Source organism: Juglans regia, chromosome 3 (genome assembly GCF_001411555.2).
Source record: "Juglans regia cultivar Chandler chromosome 3, Walnut 2.0, whole genome shotgun sequence".
NCBI classification, from domain to species: domain Eukaryota; kingdom Viridiplantae; phylum Streptophyta; class Magnoliopsida; order Fagales; family Juglandaceae; genus Juglans; species Juglans regia.
Genome location: NC_049903.1, coordinates 2,072,856 through 2,097,228, shown reverse-complemented (window position 1 = coordinate 2,097,228; position 24,373 = coordinate 2,072,856). Strand labels below are relative to the sequence as shown.

General features: G+C 34.0%; 3 protein-coding genes across 3 annotated transcripts; 2 read left to right on the top strand and 1 right to left on the bottom strand.

Moving 5' to 3' along the window:
* Positions 1-134: 134 nt before the first annotated feature.
* On the bottom strand, positions 135-5,476 carry LOC109014885. The gene is made up of 7 exons (XM_035688264.1): positions 5,260-5,476; positions 1,918-4,968; positions 1,332-1,486; positions 911-1,181; positions 701-828; positions 438-556; positions 135-282 (listed from the first exon to the last, which is right to left on the bottom strand). The coding sequence occupies exons 1-7, from the start codon at positions 5,474-5,476 to the stop codon at positions 135-137; spliced, it is 4,089 nt and encodes a 1,362-aa protein (XP_035544157.1).
* Positions 5,477-13,619: 8,143 nt separating this feature from the next.
* On the top strand, positions 13,620-14,102 carry LOC109011893. The gene has a single exon (XM_035688263.1). The coding sequence runs from the start codon at positions 13,620-13,622 to the stop codon at positions 14,100-14,102; it is 483 nt and encodes a 160-aa protein (XP_035544156.1).
* Positions 14,103-18,450: 4,348 nt separating this feature from the next.
* On the top strand, positions 18,451-23,042 carry LOC109011892 (E3 ubiquitin-protein ligase RHF2A-like). The gene is made up of 9 exons (XM_018993259.2): positions 18,451-18,714; positions 19,617-19,754; positions 19,893-19,939; positions 20,909-20,971; positions 21,062-21,170; positions 21,280-21,659; positions 21,820-21,927; positions 22,044-22,408; positions 22,750-23,042. The coding sequence occupies exons 1-8, from the start codon at positions 18,709-18,711 to the stop codon at positions 22,351-22,353; spliced, it is 1,161 nt and encodes a 386-aa protein (XP_018848804.1). The 5' UTR covers positions 18,451-18,708; the 3' UTR covers positions 22,354-22,408; positions 22,750-23,042.
* The last annotated feature ends 1,331 nt before the right edge of the window (positions 23,043-24,373 follow it).

The following is a 24,373-nucleotide window of genomic DNA, read 5'->3' as shown; positions in this document are numbered from 1 at the left end:
GATGTGATAATCTTTATATCATATTTATCAGAAGCTATATAACGTGCAGTAAAGAGACTTAGTTAAGGCATTTGTAGTTAAGAAAAAGCTAAATCTATCTTGGAAAATAAGATTGATTTTTACATATTAAAAACTTAGTTATTAAGTGAAAAGTTGGTTACCTCTCTGGTGTGTTCCATTAGTTCAATTGCTGTGCAACCTAGAGCTTCTTCTGCTATTTCACCAAAAATGACTGCTCCTAGTCGTCCATTGCCATCGTCAATGTCAATGTAGGCGCGACAGCTGTATAAACAAACTATATTTTTTAGTATAGATAACTAAACAATATTTTTAATATAACATAAAATTGATTAAACAAATTATATTCATGATGTAAAATTTGAATATAACATATATACCGTGGTTGTGCATTACTCATATATTTGCAATGGTAACACATGAATTTTTCATTTTGTTCATATCCTGTTCCCTTCTTACATCCAATGCAGGACATGTAGAAGAATATTTGATGGAGATCAACTACACAGATAGTTGCTTTAATCCAAAATTTTGCCTTCTGCATAAAATTTTGAACAAACATATGTTTTTAAATGTTTGTAAATAGTAAATAGTATGTTTGTAAATAGTATGCATGTGTAGTATTTTTATTAGGCAATATATGTAAAGAGAAAAAAAGTTAAAGAAGACTGTAGAGACGTACCATCATTGGTTGTAATGTTTTAAGGAAGCCAGCAACATCATCAACGTATATTTCTTGGATCTTTGTTGGCCCATGTATTGAGGTAATTTCTCTAGGAGGTTTCATATGTATTGCGACCGCCATAATAGCTGCTCAATTATGCAAAAAAATTTTCTCGTGAACTTTAAATAAGAGTATTAAGAATGAATTTTAAAATATTGTGATATTTACCTATTTCAGATCCAGTGTTTTTGTAGTCATGCAGATCGGTGAATGGGATAATATTGTATTCTGGTGGTTGTAATTCCTCTTCATCATCTGGAATGTTTTCGATGATTGTTCTGGAATTTAAGATCCACTGGTATTCGTGCGCTTCGATTTTATGTCTGGCATCCAAAGGTTTAACATAGGCATTGCTAATGTAGTATGATCGGAAGATGTGTAATGTGTCATTACGTAGGTCTATATCTTTGCCAAAAATTGTTGCTTGCAGTCGGTTGCCCTGCATAATATTATTTAAATGAATAGTTATATGCATTCAATTAATTGTAAAATAGTGTTTATTAAATATATACATGTAGGATTAACTGTGTAATGTAATCTAAATATTAAGTGTATTTTTGCAAGTATGATAATAATGTCAATGTGTTACCTCAGGGTCTATCAATGTCAGATTTTGATATTTTGTTGGTGAATGTTGTGCAGTACGTTTGGGAGATTTGTCTGAAACAATCATCTTGATACTCCAATTTCTTGTAGTTGGAGTAATATTTTTGATTGATGTATGGACAGTCCGCATGTTGAAAGCTACTCATGCATGAAGAGAAAAAGATATTAGTATAAATAATTGAATTTAAACAAAAAAATTTTAGTAAATAATAAAATAGGAAATTGAGGAAATTATATAATGGAAAAACAAATTCTATTCAATCAAGAGACATATATTAAAATTAGATTACTCACAGAAGTTTATGATGGATATGCTAGTGTTAGTAACTCTCTATAAACAATATTATTTGTTTCGGCATCTTCCCAATCATGAGTTGATACTGGTCTTATAAGAACTTTTACTGAAGCAGAAGTCTTGGCTCTTGACAATGCTACATATAGTTGACCATGACAGAATACGGGTTGAGGCAAGTATACACCAACAAAATCTAATGTCTGTCCTTGTGCTTTATTTATTGTCATCGCAAAACTTAATCTGATAGGAAATTGTGTTCTTTTGAATGGAAAACCACTCTTATCATCTGCATTTGGCAAGAAAGGAATTCTTGGTATGAAAACTCTTTTGCCAGTATGATGACCAACTGCAATTTCAGCATCAATGATATTTCGTTCAAAGTTGTGGCAAATAAGACGTGTCCCATTGCACAAACCTTCTGAAGGATTAACATTTCTGAGCAACATGATAGGACAATTTTTTTTTAGTAACAATTCATGGGGTGGAAGTCCATTTGGTGTTAATGTGTTTAAGAAATCCTCCATGATGCCTTGTTCTGATGTATCAATTGTTTCGTCAAAGCTATAATATTGTGTAACTTCACCAGGAAATCTTTGAATGAGCATTGCATTTATCTCATCGACCGAATTATTCTTTGGTGTCAAGATAGCTCGATTTGTCATTTCGGATAAATTTTCTGAATAACTGCCAATATCTTGGAAGACCGCATCGATCAAATTATCTAAGGACTCCACATCATTTTTGTAAGGAATAAGCATTTCTTTGGGAATTTCTGTCTTGTTCTCAATTGTGATTGGTGTTGTTCCATTTCCAACCTGAAGTAAATAATTTGAGAAATTTGGATCGAATCTTGCTCGCATATTTTCACTCAACCTAATCTTAGTTAGAGTGGACCACAAATATGACGATGCTAAACTGGCATCAACCTCTTCTTGTCTTGTGCCTTTACGAATCACAGGTAAGACTTGACGAAAATCTCCACCAAATACTATAACTTTTCCACCAAATGGTAATCTTGAATCAGTTATATCTCGTAACATTTTATCCAATGCTTGCATACATTCTTTTCTAGACATAGGTGCTTCATCCCATATGATTAACCTTGCAAGACGTAACAATTTTGCAAGAGCGCCTTGTTTGCTTACACTGCAAGTACTATTTTTGTCAAGATCTAATGGAATTTTGAAGCGAGAATGTGCTGTTCGACCCCCAGGTAAAATAGATGCTGCAACACCAGATGATGCAGTTGCAAGAGCAATAAAGTTTTTTGATCTCACTGTAGCGAGGAGTGCTTTATACAAGAATGTTTTACCTGTTCCACCAGGACCGTCAATGAAAAATGCAGCAGATTCATTTAGAAGGACTTTCTGCAAAATTGACTCGTATGCATGATGTTGTTCAGGATTAAGAGTCATTGAAGCCATAAGATCTTCTTCTGGTATCAAAACTGCAAATTCATCATTTATTTCTCGAAATTGAATTTCATTCTGATCCAAAGAAACATCTTGGTCTATTAAATGAAACCTGTTTATGTCTTTTCCCATCGATTCAAGAGTTGAAGAGATGCTTCGCAAGACTTTTGTCTTAATATCTGCCGATGTTGCATCATTTGTTTGGAAATCACTCGACATATCTTGTTCAAAACATTCCCAAAGTTCTCTAGGATTTGTTGGATTACAATATACTAAAATTGTTGCAAATAACCGTCTTAAACTGTTTGGTATTTGGTACAAGGAAGCCTCTTGCATACAGTCTTGTAAACTGGTATCTCTTTCTAACAAACCATGTAATGTAGCTGCTTCACGAAAGGTTGGTGCAGTGACATTGCCAATTGTTTTGATGTGGTCAAATGACAAAGGACCTCTTATATGATTTAACAATATTCGTAAGTAGTACCTTTCACCTTCGAATGGACTTGCTGTGACAATACGACCTATAACAGTTTTCTTCTTTCTTGGAGTCCATATTTTATGTTGTTGGCTCCAAACAAAAACCTCAGGAAACTCTTTGTACAATAACTTTCGAGCATTTTCATCAGCTTGATTTGTTGAAAAGAATTCAGTCAACATTGATTTTGCCGAGAAATTAGATCTTAGAACATTGTTCAGGTCGTCATGTGCATGAAAAGCTACCAAGTGTTGATCTTCAAGATGTAGATGTAAACTATAAACTGATGGATACATTTCATTAAGAGTAAAGCCATATATTCGCCACATAGCCTCTGGTGGAGCAATCCATCTAGCTGATTGAAATTGTTGGATTTCATCTATCTCTTGAATGTTTTGTCCAGGAATTAAATTGAAAGCAACACGATCATGACCTTTGTAAATGTACTTATAGAGGTATTTGACTGCTTTGATTGTTGAGCAAATTTCCACATTCATGTGACAATCGAATTTTGCAAGAAGGTATGGATTATGTGGAACAACCCAACGGTTATCTAAATCTTTACCTCTGACTTTGACAGTTATTCCATTATCACGACGTTTGTACTGTGGGAAACAATCGATTCCAACAATTGTGTTTGATGCAAAGCTTTTTGGATAGTGATTTTTGCAACTGCCATTTTTTTTCATACATACATTGATCGGATTCAATACTCCACAGGGGCCATGCATCATATGCTTTATTACTGTTTTGTGCAAATGCGAATTTCGATCTTTATCAGGTACTTCTGCTGATACAATTTCATCAAAAGATTCGGGAGCATAGATTTTCCAATCTCTTTGTAATATGATTAAGAAATGTGCATGTGGCAATCCTCTTTTCTGATGTTCAATGACATATACATATGCTGAAACTTTTCCAAACACCTCCCGTTTGAATAATTCATCCTTCAATTCTTCTAATTTTGCTCTAAAGATACGTGCAATTAAATCAGGACGATTTTGTGCTTCTTCTTGTGGTTCCAACTCATCCAAGATTTCTTTCCAACTTGGGTTGCACGTCATAGTTAAAAATATGTCAGGTTTTCCGAAACGTTGGACTAAAGCCATTGCTTCCATGTATCTTTTGCGCATATCTCTTGGACCTCCAATAAAAGAAGAAGGCAGAATAATGCGTTTACCAACTTTAGAAGCATTGTTTTGTCCAATTGAAATACTGTCAACTATTCCTTGATACACCTCAGATCGAATCTCTTGTTGCTTATTTCGGAAATAATCCAATCTTGACGTCTCAATTTTCACGTACATATCAACAACAAATTGCTGCAGTAAACGGCCCGAGAATAACAAAATAGATCTTATATTTTTCCTAATTTGAAGCTTGTAACAATAGTACTCGCGGCATGACACAACAGGTTCTTTTCTAATCTTTTTCAGCACTGTAAGTTGATAAATTTAACAAATCAGAAATATGAAACTGTTATATTAGAACAATTAAAAGTTAGAATAAGAATAATTATTTTAACCTTCTTGTTCCTTTGTAAGTAGTTGCTCTGCTGATATTGATTGTTGGGGGTCAATTGATGCTCTTGTTACTCGTTGTGGGAGTCTTTCCCCTTTCTTTACTTTTAATATTCCTTGGTGCCAACCAGTATCGCCAAAAGGAAATAACAATGGATATTGCAGTGGATCATAACAGCCAAAATAATATTGGACTATATGATTCCCACCTGCATGATTGAATACCACAATATTTCGTCCTCTCAATTGTTCTGAATCATCATCTTCAATCCAGATAACTGCTACTTGGGAAGCTGACGGTGCGTTAAAAACACGTTGATCCAAACCCACATCTGATCTAATATGAATTTTGTGATTTTCCAAATTGGGCAGATCCCCAAGAATTCGAAAGAATGTTGAGTATGGATTAACATGAAGTATATCCATGAGTTGAGCAATAATTGATGAATCCAACCTTCCAGTGTCATAAATACGATTGTCCAATTCATGTTCAGTATCATAAAAATACAATTGTAGATACGAAGGACGTCCATCCAGAGGAACCAAGTTGTTAATGTAATGATAAATTTGACCTTGAGCTCGGAATGTATAAATTCCTTTGTTCCTTCTACATAAATCTCTATCAAATTTAACTCCAAATGATGTAAAAGCAAATTTATTGTTATATGTACGCACATACGTAAGAAAATTGACAGATTCAACTGTGTTAGAAGTAAACAAATCGTAAAGTTGTTCTGGAACATCATTTGTAGTTAAAGAAATTGTTCCATCGGCACAACAAAAACCATTTGTTTCATGTTGAAATCTTTTTGCCTCACAATATCTACAGAATGGAACTGACGATAACAAAGTTGTCTCAAATGACACTGTTTGTAATATTTTTCTAAGACCAGCCGATCGTTGATGCTGCTTTCCTATGAAGGAAAAATGAATAAAACAAATTAGGCAAACTCTTAAAGGTGATATGATTTTCAATAGAAGTATCATTGAATGAAGATGTGTATAAGGAAGAAAGAAAATGGAAAGAAGTACAATTTAATTTTATACATCTTTCTTACCACGAGAATTTGTTGATATTCTTGTTTCAAAGTTGGATTGGCATCGAGAAAAAGAACGAGCCTATTGAATAAAAAATTGAACATGTTGAATAAAGAAAAAAAAAAGAAGACTAATGGAAAAGTACGATAAGAACAAAGGATATACAATAAACCTGTTCGATCGGAAGTGGACCAGATGTATGTACATTTTCTGTACATGTATTTGTTGTCTCAAGTGGAAAAGACATTGTAGCATTGTCCAAACAGAGAGATTCTGTTGACACAATGTCAATTGTGTTTATTTGCTGATAGTGAACTCCGGAATTATCAATATTAGAATTATATTCGATTTGTTTAACGGAAGATACATCACTGGTCGAAGCATCAGCACGAGAAATGCGTTGTCTTTTTGTACATGGTCTGACATTTTCATTATTGTGCATAAATTCTATATCTCCTCCTAACACATTTGTTTCATTGTGAAGGATTGGTTGGGAGAGAAATTGTTCTTCGTCTTGAATAGTATCATTCGTAGAATTCCTTTGTTGAAGATATCTTTCTTTCTTTTTTCGTTGTATATGTTTTTCTTCTTCTAAAGAAAAAGCCTTATACAAATTGTTCATCTTAGATTGTTTTCCAATACCTTGGAAAATATTTTAAACAAAAACTAAAGTTATAAGAATAGAAAAGAACTAATTGATTATATAATGATAACTTTGTATTGATATATCAATGTAAGCTTATTACTTTTCATTTATATATGCAACAAAAATTTTTTCAATCTAAATATATGTTCGAACAAAATAAAACCAACAACTACTGAGGTTTACATTATAAAACCTTGGAGTAGGTTTGTAAAAGTTTGCAAAGTACCCTCATGAACCTCAATAGGTCATTTCCATGAGTCTAAAAATACAGAGTGAGCAAAAGCTGATGATAATATCTTTACATCATCATATCTTTACAATGACTGTCACAAGCTAAAGATAATATTATCTAACAGTCGAATGATTTTAAGAAATTGTTTATCTGAACAACGCTAGTGAGTTTGCTCAGAATACACGCATCATATCTTTCCAATGACTGTCACAAGCCAAAGATAATATTATCTAATCTCAAATTTGATATTTTATGTAACAATCAATGAAACCAATAGCAAACACAACCATATCATTTGACTATATCTGCCTAGTCATGAACGGAACAATAGCATAAAACTGAAAAATTATGCACAGAACACGATGAACCACATTAAAAACAAACTCCACATACATAAGAGTGAGAGATTCAACAAAGTTGACGGAAGGTACCTTAAAATGAACTCGGAGATTGGAACCTCTGGCTTTGCAGGCTGAAAAAAGGTCAGAAAAACATGTCAACTTTCTATTGCATTAAGAATAGTTGTTGAGGAAACTATAAGAAATAAAATAACATTTAGAATCTCATATGTTATATCTATGTTTAACAGATAATAAACAATAAACAAAAATTATATGATTTTTTTAGTATGAATTGTACACAAAAAATGTATAAATAAAAAACTTACAACCAAATCAACTATTTAAACAAATAAAAGGGAGCAACAAATTTTGAAATTTTTTATAATTTAATATTTTGTCTGCATACTCTTATATATGCACTACTATATGTTCATTTGAGTAATTAAATGCCTTCCAACAACATTCAGGATGAGGCCAGCTGTAACCCTTGTATATATGTAATATTACTCTACTGATCAATTAGAATATTTCCATGTTAATTTAGAGAGTAGTACTGCTTGGTTTTACCCATTATTTTTCAGCTGATCGTGAACTCATACGTACGTACGTACCATATATATAAACATTATGTATTAATAATAAATAATGAGATGTTTTTCAACATATATTATTTTTTTGTAGTGAATTTATAATGATTTTTAATATTGATGTTATTAGAGACATTAATGATTTTTTCATCTAGAGCTATTTTTTATCTAAATATTCCTACTTACATTATATTATATATTCAGTTTTATGGAAAGAAAAGAAAAATTTGACTATTATTTATTAATAATAAATAATTAGATATTTTTTAACTTATATTTTTTTTTTGTATTGAATTTATAATAATTTTTACTATGATATTGATCTTATCTATAACCTCGGTGATGGGTTCATTGTATCAAACAAATTAGCTGACTTATTCCTTATTTAAATACGATAATATAATTGGTTGTACCTACTCACTAAACATTAATTATCAGGCCTAATTTGTATTTTATTTTTATGAAATTTGCTTAATTTTTTCCCTTTTAATTCCCTCCAGCTTGTTGGTGTGGCTCATATATTTTCTATGTAAAATATATTTATGGATTAATTGTGTTGTTGGTGATATATTTTTTCTGTATCATGATATTAAGAGTTATTCTATTATTAAATATGTGTATAGAGGATATCATCTGCAGAATTTGATGTGTCACATTCACTGAAAGATTTTTTTTTCTAGACCTATATATAATTACCATTTCATTTGTAATTATTCAACTTAGGATTTTCAAGTTAAAATTCAAGATCTTGAATTTGATATTATCTCCATTTATTTGTTAAATAAGAAGTTTTATTACATAAAACATCATAGGTATAATAAAGTCCTATACATGCTTGAATTAAACCTCTAAAGTTATTTTCTATCTAAACATTCTTATGTACATTATATTATATATATTCAGTTTTATGCAAAAAAATAAAAAAGAAAAAGAAAAAGAAAGAATTGAGTATGTTATTAGTAACATAACTAATTTTTTCATCTAAATTATTTTCTATTGGAATATAAATCAATAGCCGTTCCCATTTCCAGTCTATAGGCTCACATATGCATACAGTTGGGGATACATGAAACGAACATGTTTTCAGCACTATAATGTGATCCAATATGCCAGTCAATCAAGAATCATGCCCTTGAATGAGCGTAACTACAGTTATGATAAAAGGGTCAATGTGTTTTAAAGGCAAGAATACAATGGAAGGTATGTTTTATTTATAAAAAGAATACAACCCTCACTAATGATTGGTCATAAGCAAAAACAAAATCAGTAAAGTACGTGATTCATTTCAACTTGAAGGTGCTGCATGAATAGGCAGCAATGACAGATGGTTATGGGTCCAAGCCCAAGCTATAGGAAACGCATAGAATAACCTCTGATTTAGCAAAACAAATGGACACGGATTGCATAAATTTTTAATACAGTAGAATGCCCAAATATTTGGTCAAGACCTTGTTAAGTAAATTGTGATCTATGCTTATACAATGCAAAATTTGAATCAATGGTCATCAATAAATGATTTCATTCAACATATATTATTTTTTTTATTAAATTTATAATGATTTTTTTTTTCTTTTTCCTCAGGTTGTATCTCGGTCGCCCGAATCCTCCTCACCGTCGGTTTTGGTTCAGCCCAGCGCCGCGCCGCCGTGCGCCGGCCAGTCTCACCGCCACCACCGGGGAGTCCCTCTCACGCCGACGACCACCCGAGGCACCATGGATGTCCCCCACGCGCAGCCGGAGGTGTCCCCCGCGGAAACCCATCCGAAATGGGTTTTTCCTATTTCTCTCAACCGGCGCCGCCGTACGCGGCCAACTACCGTCACGACAACCACAGCCGACTCCGCCTCACGCCGGCGACCAACCCAGCCACCGACGATGTCCCCCACGCGCAGCCCTAGGTCTCCCCGCGGAAACACATCCGAAATGGGTTTCTCCCATTTATCTCAACCAGCGCCGCCGTAGGCGGCCACCCAGGCCACCAGACCTCCACCACCTCACCCCGGCGACGATCTCTACCAGACCCGGCGACCACGAACTTCCCTTTCCGTCTCCGTCGCCTACTACCATTAACACCCAGACGGAACTCTCTTTCTCTCGTCAAACCAAAAACAAACACAGAGGAAACAAACATGCGAGAAAGATGAAAAACAACATGCAGAAGTGAAATTAAGAATTTTTGCATACCAAACGGTGAGAAGAAAACTCTCAAACTGCACAGAAATATTTCTTCTTCAACTCGAAACGTCTGCAGATAGAAAGTATCTTGCATTCTATCTATTTTATGAAGGCTAGATATTTTACGAAGGCGAGATATTTTGCAATGTCGAAGAAAAGCTAACCAGATGTTTAACATTGAATTAAGATGTAAAAATGTGACTGAAACTAAAGGAAATGAACGGCAGAAGAGGACGATGGTGTTGAATCCTTTGAACTACTGTTCATTACTGTAGATCTTATACGCACTTTTAAGATATAAGGGGATATAGTTGGTCGGTGAGCTCTCGATCGCTGCTAATAGTTTAAATAATTAAAAGGAGAAGTATATTAGTCGTAGCGCAATTGAACTAGTGCATGACGTGGTATCTCCTTTAATTTGGATGCATGCAAGAGATATTCGATGGTGGTCATGTAAGCGTTGATGTTATCATTTCATTCGCCTGATGGTTGACACACGTACATGTAATACGTACGTGTCCCGAAACATGTTTCACGATGCGACAATTTAAGAAATAAAATATAATTTTATTCTTCCCTAAACATGTTTAATAAACATTCTTACATCTGAGTATTTTATTTATTATCTTGTTTATAATAACAGTAAAGATTATTATTTTTTGTCTTCAATTTGTCCTACGTTTTATGTAATCTATTATTATTTTAATGATCTAATCACTTATATTAAAAAATATATATTCAAGATAATAACATTTATTTAAGATTATATTTAAATGTTAAGATAATATCAAAAGATTTATAAATAGTTGTAAAAAAATAATAAATTATTTATAAATAATAGTGATCACTTCTCAAACACAACCTTACAGATATTTTAAAATACAAGTATCATGATTACCATTTTGCATTTCTAAAAATAGATATAAATGCATCTCACACATTGATGTACTGTTCCATGTCCCCCTCTCTCTCTCACACACACAATCGAGAGAAGAGACATTGATGGAGGCAAGGACATCGACGAATAGCAACAACATCAAGGGAGGCAATAGCGACGATAATGATGAAGGCAAGGGTGAAGAGCGATTCAACGAGTGACGAGGAAGGTGAGGGGTACAACAGCGACAACGTCGATCGGTGAGGAAGTTTTGACGGGACGTCGGCAAGTGGCGACGACGACATCAAGAGGAGCAGCAACGACGACAATGACAAAGGCGAGGGTGAAGGGTGCCGACACGGAAAGAAAGAAGAAGGAGAGAATGGGAGAGGGAAGAAAAAATATAGAAAAAAAAAAAGAAGAAATATGTCGAGGAGAATGAAAAAGACACGTGACTTTAGTATGTCACATCAATATATAAAATCTCTCTGTTGGATCTCTTTCTCTAATAGCCATCTTCTTTTTATTGGTTTATATGGAGAATTAGGCACTGATTTAATTTTGGTACGCAATAATTTTGCAGAAATTGACAAAACATCCCACGAGGAGGGCCCCTGACATTAAACTCATCGCAGAGTGAAAATCACCTGATCAGGAGCCCACACAAAAGACACTCGGCCCCAACAAAAACATTCACACGCGGAGGTTAGCGGCTCCGTATTCCTATCGTGATCTCAATCCTCCGTAAACTTCCAGTTTTTGTCCATCAGAACTGCGAACAAAAAAACATTAGTGTTGCCCGCACGTGGTGTCACAGTAAATGAACTATATAATTCTCAAATTAAGCGCGTGCGTGTTCTTTTTCCGTAAAAATGAGATGGGAAGAGAATTTTATAAATAATAATAAAATAATTTATAAATAATAATAAAATAGTTTAAATTAAATATTTATTAAATTTTATAAAATAAGAGAGAAATAATTGAATAAAAAATATTATAAAATTAAAATATTAATAGAATATTATTTTATAATATTATTTGAAATTTGAAATTTTAAAAAAATTGAATTATTTTTTATTTGAAAGTTTTAAAAAATTATAATAATTAAATTTAAAAATATTTGTATTTAAATTATATTTAAAAATGAGATAAAATAAAATGGAATAAGATAAACTTTGGAAATGAGATGTATTTTCATAGAGACCTTGATGGGTTAAGATTTACACGTCAGATGTGACCACATGATACGCGTTTAGATTTTTGGCTCTGAATACGTGGCAGTGCTAGTGTGTATTTATGGGTTGTTCGCATAGATCTTTACTGTTGAATTATGTTGGTTTTGGCCTAGAAAAAAAATATTATGGTTTAAATTCATTTTAAAAAAATACTATTTATATTTATAATTTTATTTATATAATTATTCATATTCATGTTCTAACTATATTGAAAATGATAAAAATTTTAAAATTAAAAATATAAAATTTTAATTTTTTTTGATAAAATAGAACTATCATTTTATAATATTGTGTGTAAAATTTTATATGCATATAATACTACTCTTTTTATTATTTTTTTTAAAACATAACGACTTTCCAGTAATTTGTGATCACATGTATTTTATATCTAATATTCCGATTTGTGTGACTGAATAAAAAGTTAATAAAGGTCGATAACTTCTTTTTTTCATATCAATAAAATTCTACTTCTAAATAATTACATGAAGAATAAAAATAGGTATCATTTATAATTCTTATTATGCATTATGGAAGATGGCAGTATCAGTTGGGTGATGTCTAATCATTTACGCCTGATTTGACGATCACGAAATATCGAGTTTGATGTTATCAAAAGCATTTTCTCTAATAAAATCTTGTGCACATCCGAATATACTATTTTTTTTCGAGAGAGAGAGAGAGAAAAAAAAAAAAAAAAATCGTTCATGCATCTCCTCGGCTAGCCGAAACCTTTTCAGATAGCTGCCCTTGCGTATACTCGTCTTCTAGCTTTTCACAAAATAAAAAAGAAATACCCCCTTGCCATTTACATTCTCCTCCTCACTCTCTTCGTCCTACTCCTTCCTTTTAGGACCCAAATCAAGCAACAATTTATAACCCCTCATATCCTCCGATATCAAATCAGATTCCCAACAGCGTATTCCTCGCCTCTGCATCCGACCCTCTCCATCGGCCTTTGTTGCGTATCTCCTGAAAGGACCTCCACAGAGTCCGGTTTCCCGTGCCACTCCAGCACGGCCATCTGATATTTTCTCTGTTGGAGGTCTCCTTCAGCTTTCTTGAGATCATTTCCCAAGGACCATCTAGTTTCTCTCCAGCTCCATTCTCTCCCTCGTTCAGGATCCAGATAGAGAATTTTTTTGTTTTCGAGTTTCTGAATCTCTGTTTCCCAAACATCACTCCCTTGAGATTCTGAAAAAGAAACCGGGAATTTCGAGGATCGTTAAGATTTTTTAAACCTGGTACTTTTTAAAAAAAACATTGTTCTGGTTTCAAGACTCAGGCCCATTTCCTATCATAGAAACCATCCATTTTTCCATTCAACCATACATCAAAATCCCACCCATTACCTGAAATCCCATTCTTTTCTATCGATTACTTGAACCCATTTTTTCTTGAATCATTTTTGATGATTTCTTCTTAAACCAGTCAAACAATCATGTCTAGGCAAAACATGCCACGCCCGCAATCCTCAAACCGCCGCCAATCGCTCCTACCGACCCAAGCGTCATCAGGGAAGTCCCGGCTAGCTGAGGTAGCGGGAGGCACTACCGCCGAGTGTGCCGCCGTGTGCTGCTGCTGCCCCTGCGGGCTTGTGAACCTGCTGTACCTGGCCATCTACAAGGTCCCGGCGGGGCTTTGCCGCCGCGCACTGAAGAGGAAGCGGACTCGGCAGCTGGTCAAGAAGGGCCTGCTTCCGCCTCGGCGCCACCGGTACTCGTGCGGGTATGATGAGACCGGGATACAGATTCACCAGGTGGTGGCGGTTGACGGCTTGTCGCCGGAGATAAAGTCGAAGCAGATGGAGGAGGAGAAGGAGGTGATGAAGCTGGAGAAGGAAATGTGGGAGAGGTTTTACGGTACTGGGTTTTGGAGAAGTCCTTCCCAGAGGGAGTCACCCCAAACGGTAAAACAGCTATAGCAAAACATTCAAAGATAAAACGACGTTCATTGCCCGTTTCTGTGTTGTTCCTCTTCACCTGGAAAATCTCGACTTCTCTAAGCGAATTTTGTCACTATTCTGTTATTCTTTTTTTCGAGTTTGCCGAGGGAAGAGGGCATTTTGATATCTTTATTGCCGTGTGTTGATCTTAGGGTGTACCAGCCTTTACATAGGAGAGGTTTAATGCTGTGAAATTGATTGTCGAGTGGGTATGGAAATGTGTTACATAATTCTGCTGCCTTTGATTATGGGTGTTTTGGATTTCAAAGAAAGTGGGGGGTTTTGGTTATTGCATGCAAATGGACTGGCCACGTTTTGGGATGAGATCATTGCGTGGAAGTTGCCTCATTGACTGTTTGCGTTTGTTGACTTTCTACTTAAGTACTCTTCAAATTAATGGCTTGAAAATGGCTGGTGCTTAGATTTGATGAGATCTATTAGCACCAAAGATTAGATTATTGAAAGATGGGGGACATTTAAGGGCCACTTCAGATTTGTTATTGACTATAATGGTTAAATTAATTATGTATTTTTGAGGAGAATATTCACTTTTGATTAAGAGCATTAGCATTGGTTTATGCATATGCATATACAAAATTATCTCTTTTACATTTCCACTTTGCTATTTAAGCAAAATTTCTACATTGGCTTATACATATTTGAAACAAAATAATAATAAATTATTATTATTTTATTATTATTATTATTTTGCTAAAATTAATTTTTTTTTATATTTTACAATTAATATTCACTACATACATTTGACATTAATGATACAAATGTAATAATAAAAAATATAATTTTTTAATAATAATATATTAAAAATATAATAAAATGAAAAAAAAAATATTATAATAATAAAATAAATGTGCAAGTGAATGCTTGTTTTGTTGTTGAATGAGGGAAAAAATGAAAGGATTGTGTGAGAGAGAGTGGGAGGAGAGATAAATAATTATTAAAATATGATTTGTAGGGTGAATAGTGATTATTTAAATTTGGATAAATACTATTCATAGGTAGCTAAATATTTGGATATGCATAAGCCAATGTGAAAGATTTTATGGTCATATTATGCAAATATAACTTTGTATATGCATATGCATAGACCAATATTAATGCTCTAAGAAGAGATACAGTTGTGTCTTGTGTACGTAACTTTTAATTTGGTTTGTCCTTGGACAATTTTGATCTTATGGTATGGCAGAAATATTTGTACCTTTTTCTACCACACTGTATTCATGAAGCTGGTCTAGTCCTCCTCATTCACTACGTACCTTTATCATTAATGGGGTCACTATCCATTTAACATGATATTAACTCCCATGTGGCTTAGAACTGAACTGCAAGTGGTGTTTGTGGCTGGACATGTCAACTGTCCCTTTGTGTTGCCTCTGTGGGGGTATAGATAGGACCTCTTAACCTGTCCTTGGAGAAGGGTAACTCAGCGTTTTGGCATTCTTGCCCATTTTTCACTCCCCTCAATAATGAATTCAGAGGGGCACCCAACTCAGTCTAGGGCTGTTGTTTCTGTGTGCTGTCTTTTGTTTTCACGTTGACATTGTTATCTACAAAAAGAAACCATAGAATAATTCAATCTATTGTCTTAATTATAAGGAAAAATCCCATAAAGCGTGAAGGTTGCTGCTTTAGATCAGATTCCAGAATCGTTTTCTCGACACAAGCATATGTTAGATATAAGCAGGTGCTCATCAATCATCATTTAATTTGGGCGATTAAGATGTCGCAGTCCCAACTTTGACCTTTTCTTTTAATCAATTCTGGTCGTAGTTTCCCTCTTACTATGAATACTTAGATCTTCTCTACTTATCACTTTAAGCTCCTTTTGCTTTGGTCTGTTGGACGCATCTACCCATTTGGAAAATAAAGGATCTACTTGTGTATCTTTCGGCTCTGATTTGCTTGCTAATTCAAAGTTCAAACCTCCTTTTCCATTACCCACCCTTTGTTGGATTATTTTTTAAGCAAACGGATGGACATCATTGCTTTGTTTTTACTTTTTCATATAAAAATCCAGTATTGAAACCGTGATTAAGTCATCATGTTTGCCAGTACTTAGTTTAGAAATTTAGCTCATACACCAGTCCCAAAAAGAGGACGGGTAGCACGTATCAATAGCTAAATGCATACTCTCTCTCTCTCTCACAAGCATAAGTTTCCACCAACTTTGAGTAAAAACTGCAAACTTATGTGGAGGGGTTTCACATGATATGAACCACACAACCTTCTCCAATGTATACTCATGACGTAGAGAAGGATGAAATAGAGAAAAAAGGGATAAAAACATAGGAGAAACATGTGAAAAAAAGGAGTTATATATTAGCTAATAAATAGTTAGCAGTACATAGATCTAACAGTCTTATTTTATAGTAATAAGGTAGCTAGTATCACGTGGTTTTAGACCTATAAATGCTTTCTCGGGTGGAAAGACAATGTCCATTATCGTCCTGGCTGGTAGGTGGCCATGCATGCTACGAGTACGCCATGCATGCTACGAGTACGAAGGTCGGTCTTTTCTCTTGGGTCGAGCGAGAGTTCGGTCTATAAAACTCAAATTTAGGAGGCCCAACCCAACGTACAAACGAAAAATTGATGCAACCCAAACGTCCAAATCTGACCTTTCTGGGATCTAGCAGTTTGTCAGCGATTGAGAACCTTGTTTGGCTTGCCAATGAAAACTCTCTCCCAACATTCCCATGCTTAATTAGATTTAACTCCCGATCTTTAATCATACAGCTTGAATATTGGTTCAATCACCCCAAATCAATTACCTAACTACAATAATTATTTTTATTTTTTTATTTTTTATTTTTTGCTTCGGATTTTCGTCGAAACATATCGAGAGAAAATTGTTTTTATTGAGAATTGTTATATTAAGGTAGTGTTAGTTAGGTACTAACCGATCATCCAACTCCAAATTAAGTGTTGTACCATTCATTTTATTGGATGCCCGTTGTCATTTTACAAGCTAATATCTCTGTCTCTATAACGCCTCTGGTCAACGTTTTTTTTATTCGATAGTGATAATTTAAAATTGAAAATAAGATTTACAAGTCACTTTGAAAAATAAACATTCAACATCAATGATTCAATGATATGATAAAGTTTTATTAGTAATAGATTTCAAATTTTAAACAAGTTTTTATAAATCAAATAATTTCATATTAAGACATAAAAGTAATAAAATAAAATAAAATAAATAAATAAATTTTGTATGCAAATATATATATATATACTATAGGGCCCCTATAATTAGTGTGTGGTAGATAGTACACAAAACAAATCCTGGGAGGTAGTTCGGTTGATCCGGCTTTTGATTTGCTCTTCAATGATCACTAATATGAATTACCGAATCGTTAATTTTGGGGTCATGCAGGATTAGTCGAGATCATGCAATGATCAGTCTAGATTATTGGGTAGGATATTTTATCCGATTATACTGTCCTCTTTTTTTTCTCTCTCTCTCTCTCTTTTTTTTTTTTTTTTAAGGTTCTCTCGGTCTACTTAGTTTGTGTCAACGACTTGTCAGTTGTCTCCTTGTGTTATTAAAGATTCCCCCATTTAGTCTTGAAAGTTGCCCCATAAGGGTCCAGTTTTTGTTGACTACTTATTCTAGATTTTTCATATTGGAAATGTAAATGATGTATTATATTTGTAAAATAATACTCTAATAATGCAAGGGGACTTCCAAAAGTTTAACAGAAAATTAAAGAGTTTTGACACTTACAATTTAGTGAGTAAATATAATATTTATCGTCAAAAAAAATTAAAATTTTAAAAACTAATAAATTCTTGAATTGGTATATCTTTCTTATCCTAGTATTTTAGGAAATGTTAGTATATTAAATCAATATTATAAAAATTGATAGACAACTTATAGAATAATATGATGCCTATGATTACTAATGTGAATATTTATAAAAAATAATAATAAAAGAAGTGAGAAATAAATTAAAAAGTTTTTAGGTTCGAAAAATGGAAATAGACTCTTTAAAATTTTTTCTCATCGATTATTATTTATTATCTCATATTTTATAAAAAATATTTATATATCTTATAAAAAATATTTCATATCTTATAAAAAAAATTATAAATATATAATATAAAAATAAATAATGATTGATACAAAACATTATTTATAAAACCTTTACAAAATGAGAGATATTCTAATTATATTATTATTATTATTATTATTATTATTGGTAAGGGTTGGGAAGTGAGGATGGGGCTTTTTGAGATGCTGTGGGGATGGTGGGCTTGTTTTCCAACACACGAACCTATAAAATGACAAAAACAGAAAGAAAAAAATAATAAAACAATTAAGGCAAATTAGCAAACCCATGATTAAAGGTGAAGACGGAGGGTCTTTGCCTCTCTCTTCTACTCTCTCCCCTCCGTCTCTCTCCCTCTATCATAATCATCACTGAATTCTAGGGTTTTGATTTCCCTCTCTATGGATATCTAGCATTGCTTCCGGATTGGGTCGGGGAAGTCACAGCTCGATCTTCGTTTCATGGGCGTTATCTAAATCATTGACCCATTTTCGTGGAACATTTCCTATTCGTTTATGGAGGTAAACCCAATATCCTTTTGGCTAAAATTCGATAAATCTTTTTCTTTCCATTCAAAAAATCTCAAATTGGTTTATCGGATATATTACTGTTATGCGGCAGATCCATTTCGCATCTTTATTTATTTATTTACTATGTACTTTATAGAGGGTTTTTTTTTTTTTCCCTTCGCTCAATATTTGTTTTTTCTGATAGAGGGTTTTGATGTTAAAAACTAGCTTCGGCGTGAATAATGGGGATAATCCTCATTTATTCTGTTTTCTGCTTTTTGGCACAAAGAATATTACAACTAAAATTTTCCTGTATATCTAAATTTATTTATAAATTCATGAAGGAAAAATAAAAGTTCTGAAATGCCATGGGGAAATTTCTGATACAGCTAGCATATTCCAAACATATAATAGTTTATTTATCTTCCACGACAAATGTCGAAGACAACCTGCGTTAGGTTTGATACAGAAATTAGAACATAAATGGAATTAAGTGGTTTAATTCATTTTTTTACCGAATCTAATGCGTGAAGCATCGTGGGATATTTTGATAAGATTGAAGAACTGAAAGAAGTATGTAATGGTGTCCCCTCTTAAGGAATTAAATGACTTAAATATAACATGCATTATTTCCAAGGCTAGTTAGCTTTCTCGGAGAAATTGACAATTTTCAGTCAACTTCAAAGATTTGTTAGTAATTCCAGAATATATATCCATAGTGGGGGGTGTTTTTCTAATCAATTTCTGGAACACCGATTTTCATCCTTGAAAATCGATTGCCTTTTCTCTCTCAGGGTTTTTAATATGCTGCATTTCTTGAATGAATTTTGCAGAAAGATTGCTTATTTGGGGGGATTATTAAATTCTAGCGTGTTGATTCTGTTCTGAAATTGAAGGTTTTTTTGTCTTTAAAGGTAGTGGAGATGGAGGAGACAAACCCTGAAAGTCATATGACATCAGCTGCAGCCTTTGTGGAAGGAGGAATACAACAAGCCTATGATGATGCTTGCAGCATATGCCTTGAGGAATTTTCTGACAGTGATCCATCAACGGTAGTACATTTAATACATCTATCATAGCAGCCCTCTTGCCCCGCATTGATTTTCACTAGCAAAAGCTTGTGCATTATTTTTCTCTTGTTAGTACTGTTGAAATCTGACTTTGATTTTATCCTATTTCTTGATTTGCAGGTGACTATTTGCAAGCATGAATTTCACCTTCAGTGCATCCTTGAATGGTATAATTACTTCCATTTCGTTATTGAACTGTTATGTGACTTTCTTTTCTGATATAAAGCATTCTCTTCCACTTCTGTTAACAACATTTTGTTTTTGAGAAGAAATTATGCTCAAAGCACCTAAGATGTTTGCTTTATATTCCATTTTTCCCCAGATGATAAAAATGGCTGGAATTGGATATTTTTCTTCTGCTTTTTTTTTGGGGGCCAGGGGGCGGGGCAGCAGTCCTGAATTTGTTTTGATTGGTATGTTATGCTACATGAAGCGTAACATCTCAAATCTGCTCAAATCAGCCTTAAACTGAAATGGATCAAATGATAGTTTATTTTTATAAGACGTATGAATCACATGCTGCTCCTTTATTGTGGCATGACTCCTAGTAGAATGTTCTAATTTTACAAGTTTAAGTTGGTTTTCATATGATAGCTTTAAGGCTGGTTCCCTCCCTCCAGCTCTCTCTCTCTCTCTCTCTCTCTCTCTCTCACACACACACACACACAAACACACATTCTGGTAGAGCATGGGGTCAGTTGGCAGTTAGAATGACAGCCGCATCCTTTGTTTAGAGGAGAAATTTTCTGACAAGTAACAGGTCAAACACCAAAAAGCTGACTACCTGTTTCCCCTCAAAAAACCTTTGAAATTTTTGAACATGTCGTTTCTTTATTTGGGTTTAAATTAGGGAGGTAAGTTTGGAGTGATGATTTTTTATTTTTATCTTCAAAGATAATGCATTAAAGCAATGTCTGTTCAAGAAGTTGGATTTTATAAGGTCTACAAACAATTTGGCAAAGAACAAGTGATTTCTCATTTTTTTCTTCTCTGTTTTCTGATTAGAACTAATCATTTAGTTCATTACGGACCTCTCTTTCTTTTAGAGAAGTGTACTATGAATGCAGATTTCATAGTGTACATAATTATGGATAAAGGAATAAAGTGTTGGAGCCTAACACAGATTTTGAATTTAGGTGCCAGAGAAGCTCTCAGTGTCCCATGTGTTGGCAACCTATTAGCCTGAAGGATCCCACCAGGTGCATTTTGTTTGTTTTAGTTTTTGGCATTTACTACAAAATTTCATGTAATTATTTCCATGTTGACATCTTATGTTCATATTTTGGCAGCCAAGAATTGCTCGAGGCAGTAGTACGTGAGAGGAGCTTCAGGGTTGCTCCACCAAGAAATGCCACAATATTTCATCATCCCACCTTTGGTGATTTTGAATTGCAGCATGTCCGTTTTTTATCATTACTTTGCATTTTTTTTCTTTCATTGGTTTTCAAAACCCATTACATTGTGTCCATCGAGTTATTCTTATGTTATTTTTTGAATGGTAATGCAGTTACCGGTGGGTGCTAATGATGCCGAACTTGAAGAGCGTATAATCCAGCACTTGGCAGCTGCTGCAGCAATGGGAAGGGCCCACCACATTGGTAGGAGGGAAGGTCAGAGGAGTCGACCAACTGCCCATGGTCGTCCACACTTTTTGGTATTCTCCACTCATCCTGGCGGACCGCCTGGTCCTGTTTCTGCCCCCATAGGAGACAATGAACCAGCTGCAATCAGTGGGGCTAGTCCATCTACCCCGCTTGCATCTGGTGGAGATGAACTATCACAGCCAGTTTCGCATTTTCCTTCTGTTCATACCGATCAAGTTTCTTCCCCATCATCTGGATCCACTTTCCTCCTGACAAATCATCAGGGAATTTCATTTAACAATCGGTAATCATGATTATCTTATATTCTTCAATAAGTGCCATGGCTTTCTTTTTATAACATATATATATATATTTATAATATATGAATTATGTGTTTCTCTTTCTACTGTGAACTTATATGCAGAGTTTTTATATTTGTTTGGATTTTTCTTTATTCTGTGTAGGAGCCCTGCTAGTCATTCCTCGCCGCCGAATCAAGATAGAGCAGGGCCATCAGATTTTCAGTCATTTTCTGAGTCTCTAAAATCTAAATTTAATGCCATGTCAATGAGGTACTTTTCATGAAATGAATACTCATTTTCCTGGTATCCCATAATAGGAAAATTTAATATATTCTTTCATTTTTGCATTATCATCAACACTTGTTGTACTTGTACTTGTACTTTAGATACAAAGAATCGTTTTCAAAGAGTACAAGAGGGTGGAAGGAGAGGCTTTTCTCTCGTAATAATTCCATTTCAGATATTGGATCTGAAGTTCAGAGGGAAGTGAATGAAGGAATTGCTAGTGTATCTCGAATGATGGATCGCCTTGAAACCAGAGAAAGCAGTACTGCCAGCGAAGCTTCTGTAGCAAATCATTTGGATGATTCTTCTGTCACAGAGCAGGGCAACCAGAACATTGTGGAGACTCGTGAGGAAAACCCTTTGAATGACAGCAATCAACCAGCTTCTTGTGCTGCTGGGTCTTCGGGTTAAATTGTTGAACATTGTTTCAGCAATTGCATCTATCCTGAGCATTTCATATTTGAAGGTAACTAGTGATGGTGGTACTGAGCATTTGCAGCTTTAAATTCAGTATTCCAGTATGGAATACTAATCCACTAGGCTACCTGCTTTACACTACCAATGCCAGCATTTTGCGACATGCTTCTTCCATTATCACTTAGTATAGTGCACAATGCGATTGAGACTCAAGATCTGAGTTTAATTCTGCTTGTTTGCACCGTGTGAATCTGTTTGTATATGTCAAACACCCCCCTGCAAAAAACAAATAGATAACATAAAACCAAAACAAAACAAAAGTCAAGAAAAAAGAATGTGCATGTAAGTTACTGATTCAAGCTTTGATCTGAGTTTAGTTTGGATTTCCAGGTTGGCTGTTTTCTCCAGAAATGACATGCTGAGGGCCAGATGGCTTTGCAATGTACTTTAGAGGTCAATGGTCATTGTGGTTTAAATTCAAATAAAGGGAGAGAGAGAGAGAGAGAGAGGAAGTCTGGGAAAGAGCTTCAATCTGGACAGAGACTTATAAATGGGTATTTGTATCTGAACTTGTTTATATGTAAGTAAATGACCCAGATGTGACGCTGGATATGTATTTTACTGTCTGGATGGCTTAGTAGATTTGGGTGCTAATATTAATATAAATACATATGTTTCTGACACGTGTCAAAACTAAATGTTCTCGTACAACTAGTGTATTTTTCTAACGGGTTCAGTGTTTTTACGGTGATGATGAAAGGTAAAGGTGCCCTTTTATAGCCTGTAATTCTGTGTGGAAGTTGTAAATTCAAAGACAATCAGCCTGTTTTTTTTTTTTTTAATATTAAATATGCATTAAAATTAAAACAGATATACAAGAGGAATGGATGGAGTGCCGTACAGAGGGAGAGGGAGTAAAATAAAGAGAAATGAACAATGAATCATAGAATTGGATTGGATCTATGTTCATTGGCAAAGCCAGCCTGCGTTGCTTTGCTACTAGAAAATTGAGCATTATTTCCATCAATCTTTGGAGGCCATGCTTTTGGGATTTCGCTGGGGATGATAATGTAGCAGAAAGCGTTGATAGGAACGCATAAATGTCGGTACGTGCCCCCACACCAAAATAAAGCTTGAATCTCTTGACATTGTAGGTCTGCCTGTTTCCCAGCTACACCCAAACAATCCGAGCAAAGTTCTCTCCTGCTGTGTCCATCTCTGGAATCCGATGACATGGGCCTTTGATTTATAACTCTGGTATTTTTTTTTTGAAAATACTAATAAAAATATACAAATGTAAAATATTCCCACTTCCCACCATTGTGTTAATATGATATTGTGAGATGATTTTCATATTTTTCTCAACAAAATAAACACACAACACGCACTTTCAGATAACCCAAAACTTTTAAGAGAGTTCAAAGTAAACTTTTAAACTTATACAGTGATTTCATAATTTATCCTCCAATACGACATCGAATTATAACATGAAAATATTTTACAAATATGAAGAACTGATGGGGGTTTAAACCTGTTTGGCAACATAAATGTTCTTAGATATTTCTAAATTATTTTAATATTATTTACAAATTATTTATTATTTTTTTTCCTATTATTTACAAATATTTTGAGCAATAATGCTGGGCTCACCGAGAATCCTTACCAATTTATTTATTTTTATTTAATAATTAAGAAAATATTTTTTAATAAATTTTGTGATTTTTATTTTTATTTTTTTAAATGTTTAAAGGATTTAAAAAAAATGTTAAAAAAAGAAAAATTAGCCTTCTCAGTAGACACTCTAGATGGAAAGTGTCGGTGGGTTTTGCAATAATTTATAATGAGATATTCTTAGTATCTAAATCAGCTTGTATTCTGCCACCTTAAAGTTTAAAACATAAAAGAAGGTTTCCTTCCAGTTTGAACTTTGAAGGCAAGTAATGGAAGGCTCTCTTCTTGCTCTTTCAACTGTTTTATAACGATAAAAAATAAGAGAAAATATATTTATAATTGT

Coding starts and splice junctions, on each gene's coding strand:
- LOC109014885 (XM_035688264.1), bottom strand. CDS start 5,476: ATGGATATACTTCATGTTAATCCATACTCAACATTCTTTCGAATTCTT. Junction 829..910: donor AAACACTGGATCTGAAATAG/GTAAATATCACA, acceptor ATAATTGAGCAG/CTATTATGGCGGTCGCAATA. Junction 557..700: donor AAACATTACAACCAATGATG/GTACGTCTCTAC, acceptor AATTTTATGCAG/AAGGCAAAATTTTGGATTAA.
- LOC109011893 (XM_035688263.1), top strand. CDS start 13,620: ATGTCTAGGCAAAACATGCCACGCCCGCAATCCTCAAACCGCCGCCAA.
- LOC109011892 (XM_018993259.2), top strand. Junction 19,755..19,892: donor CTGACAGTGATCCATCAACG/GTAGTACATTTA, acceptor CTTGATTTGCAG/GTGACTATTTGCAAGCATGA. Junction 19,940..20,908: donor CTTCAGTGCATCCTTGAATG/GTATAATTACTT, acceptor TTTTGAATTTAG/GTGCCAGAGAAGCTCTCAGT.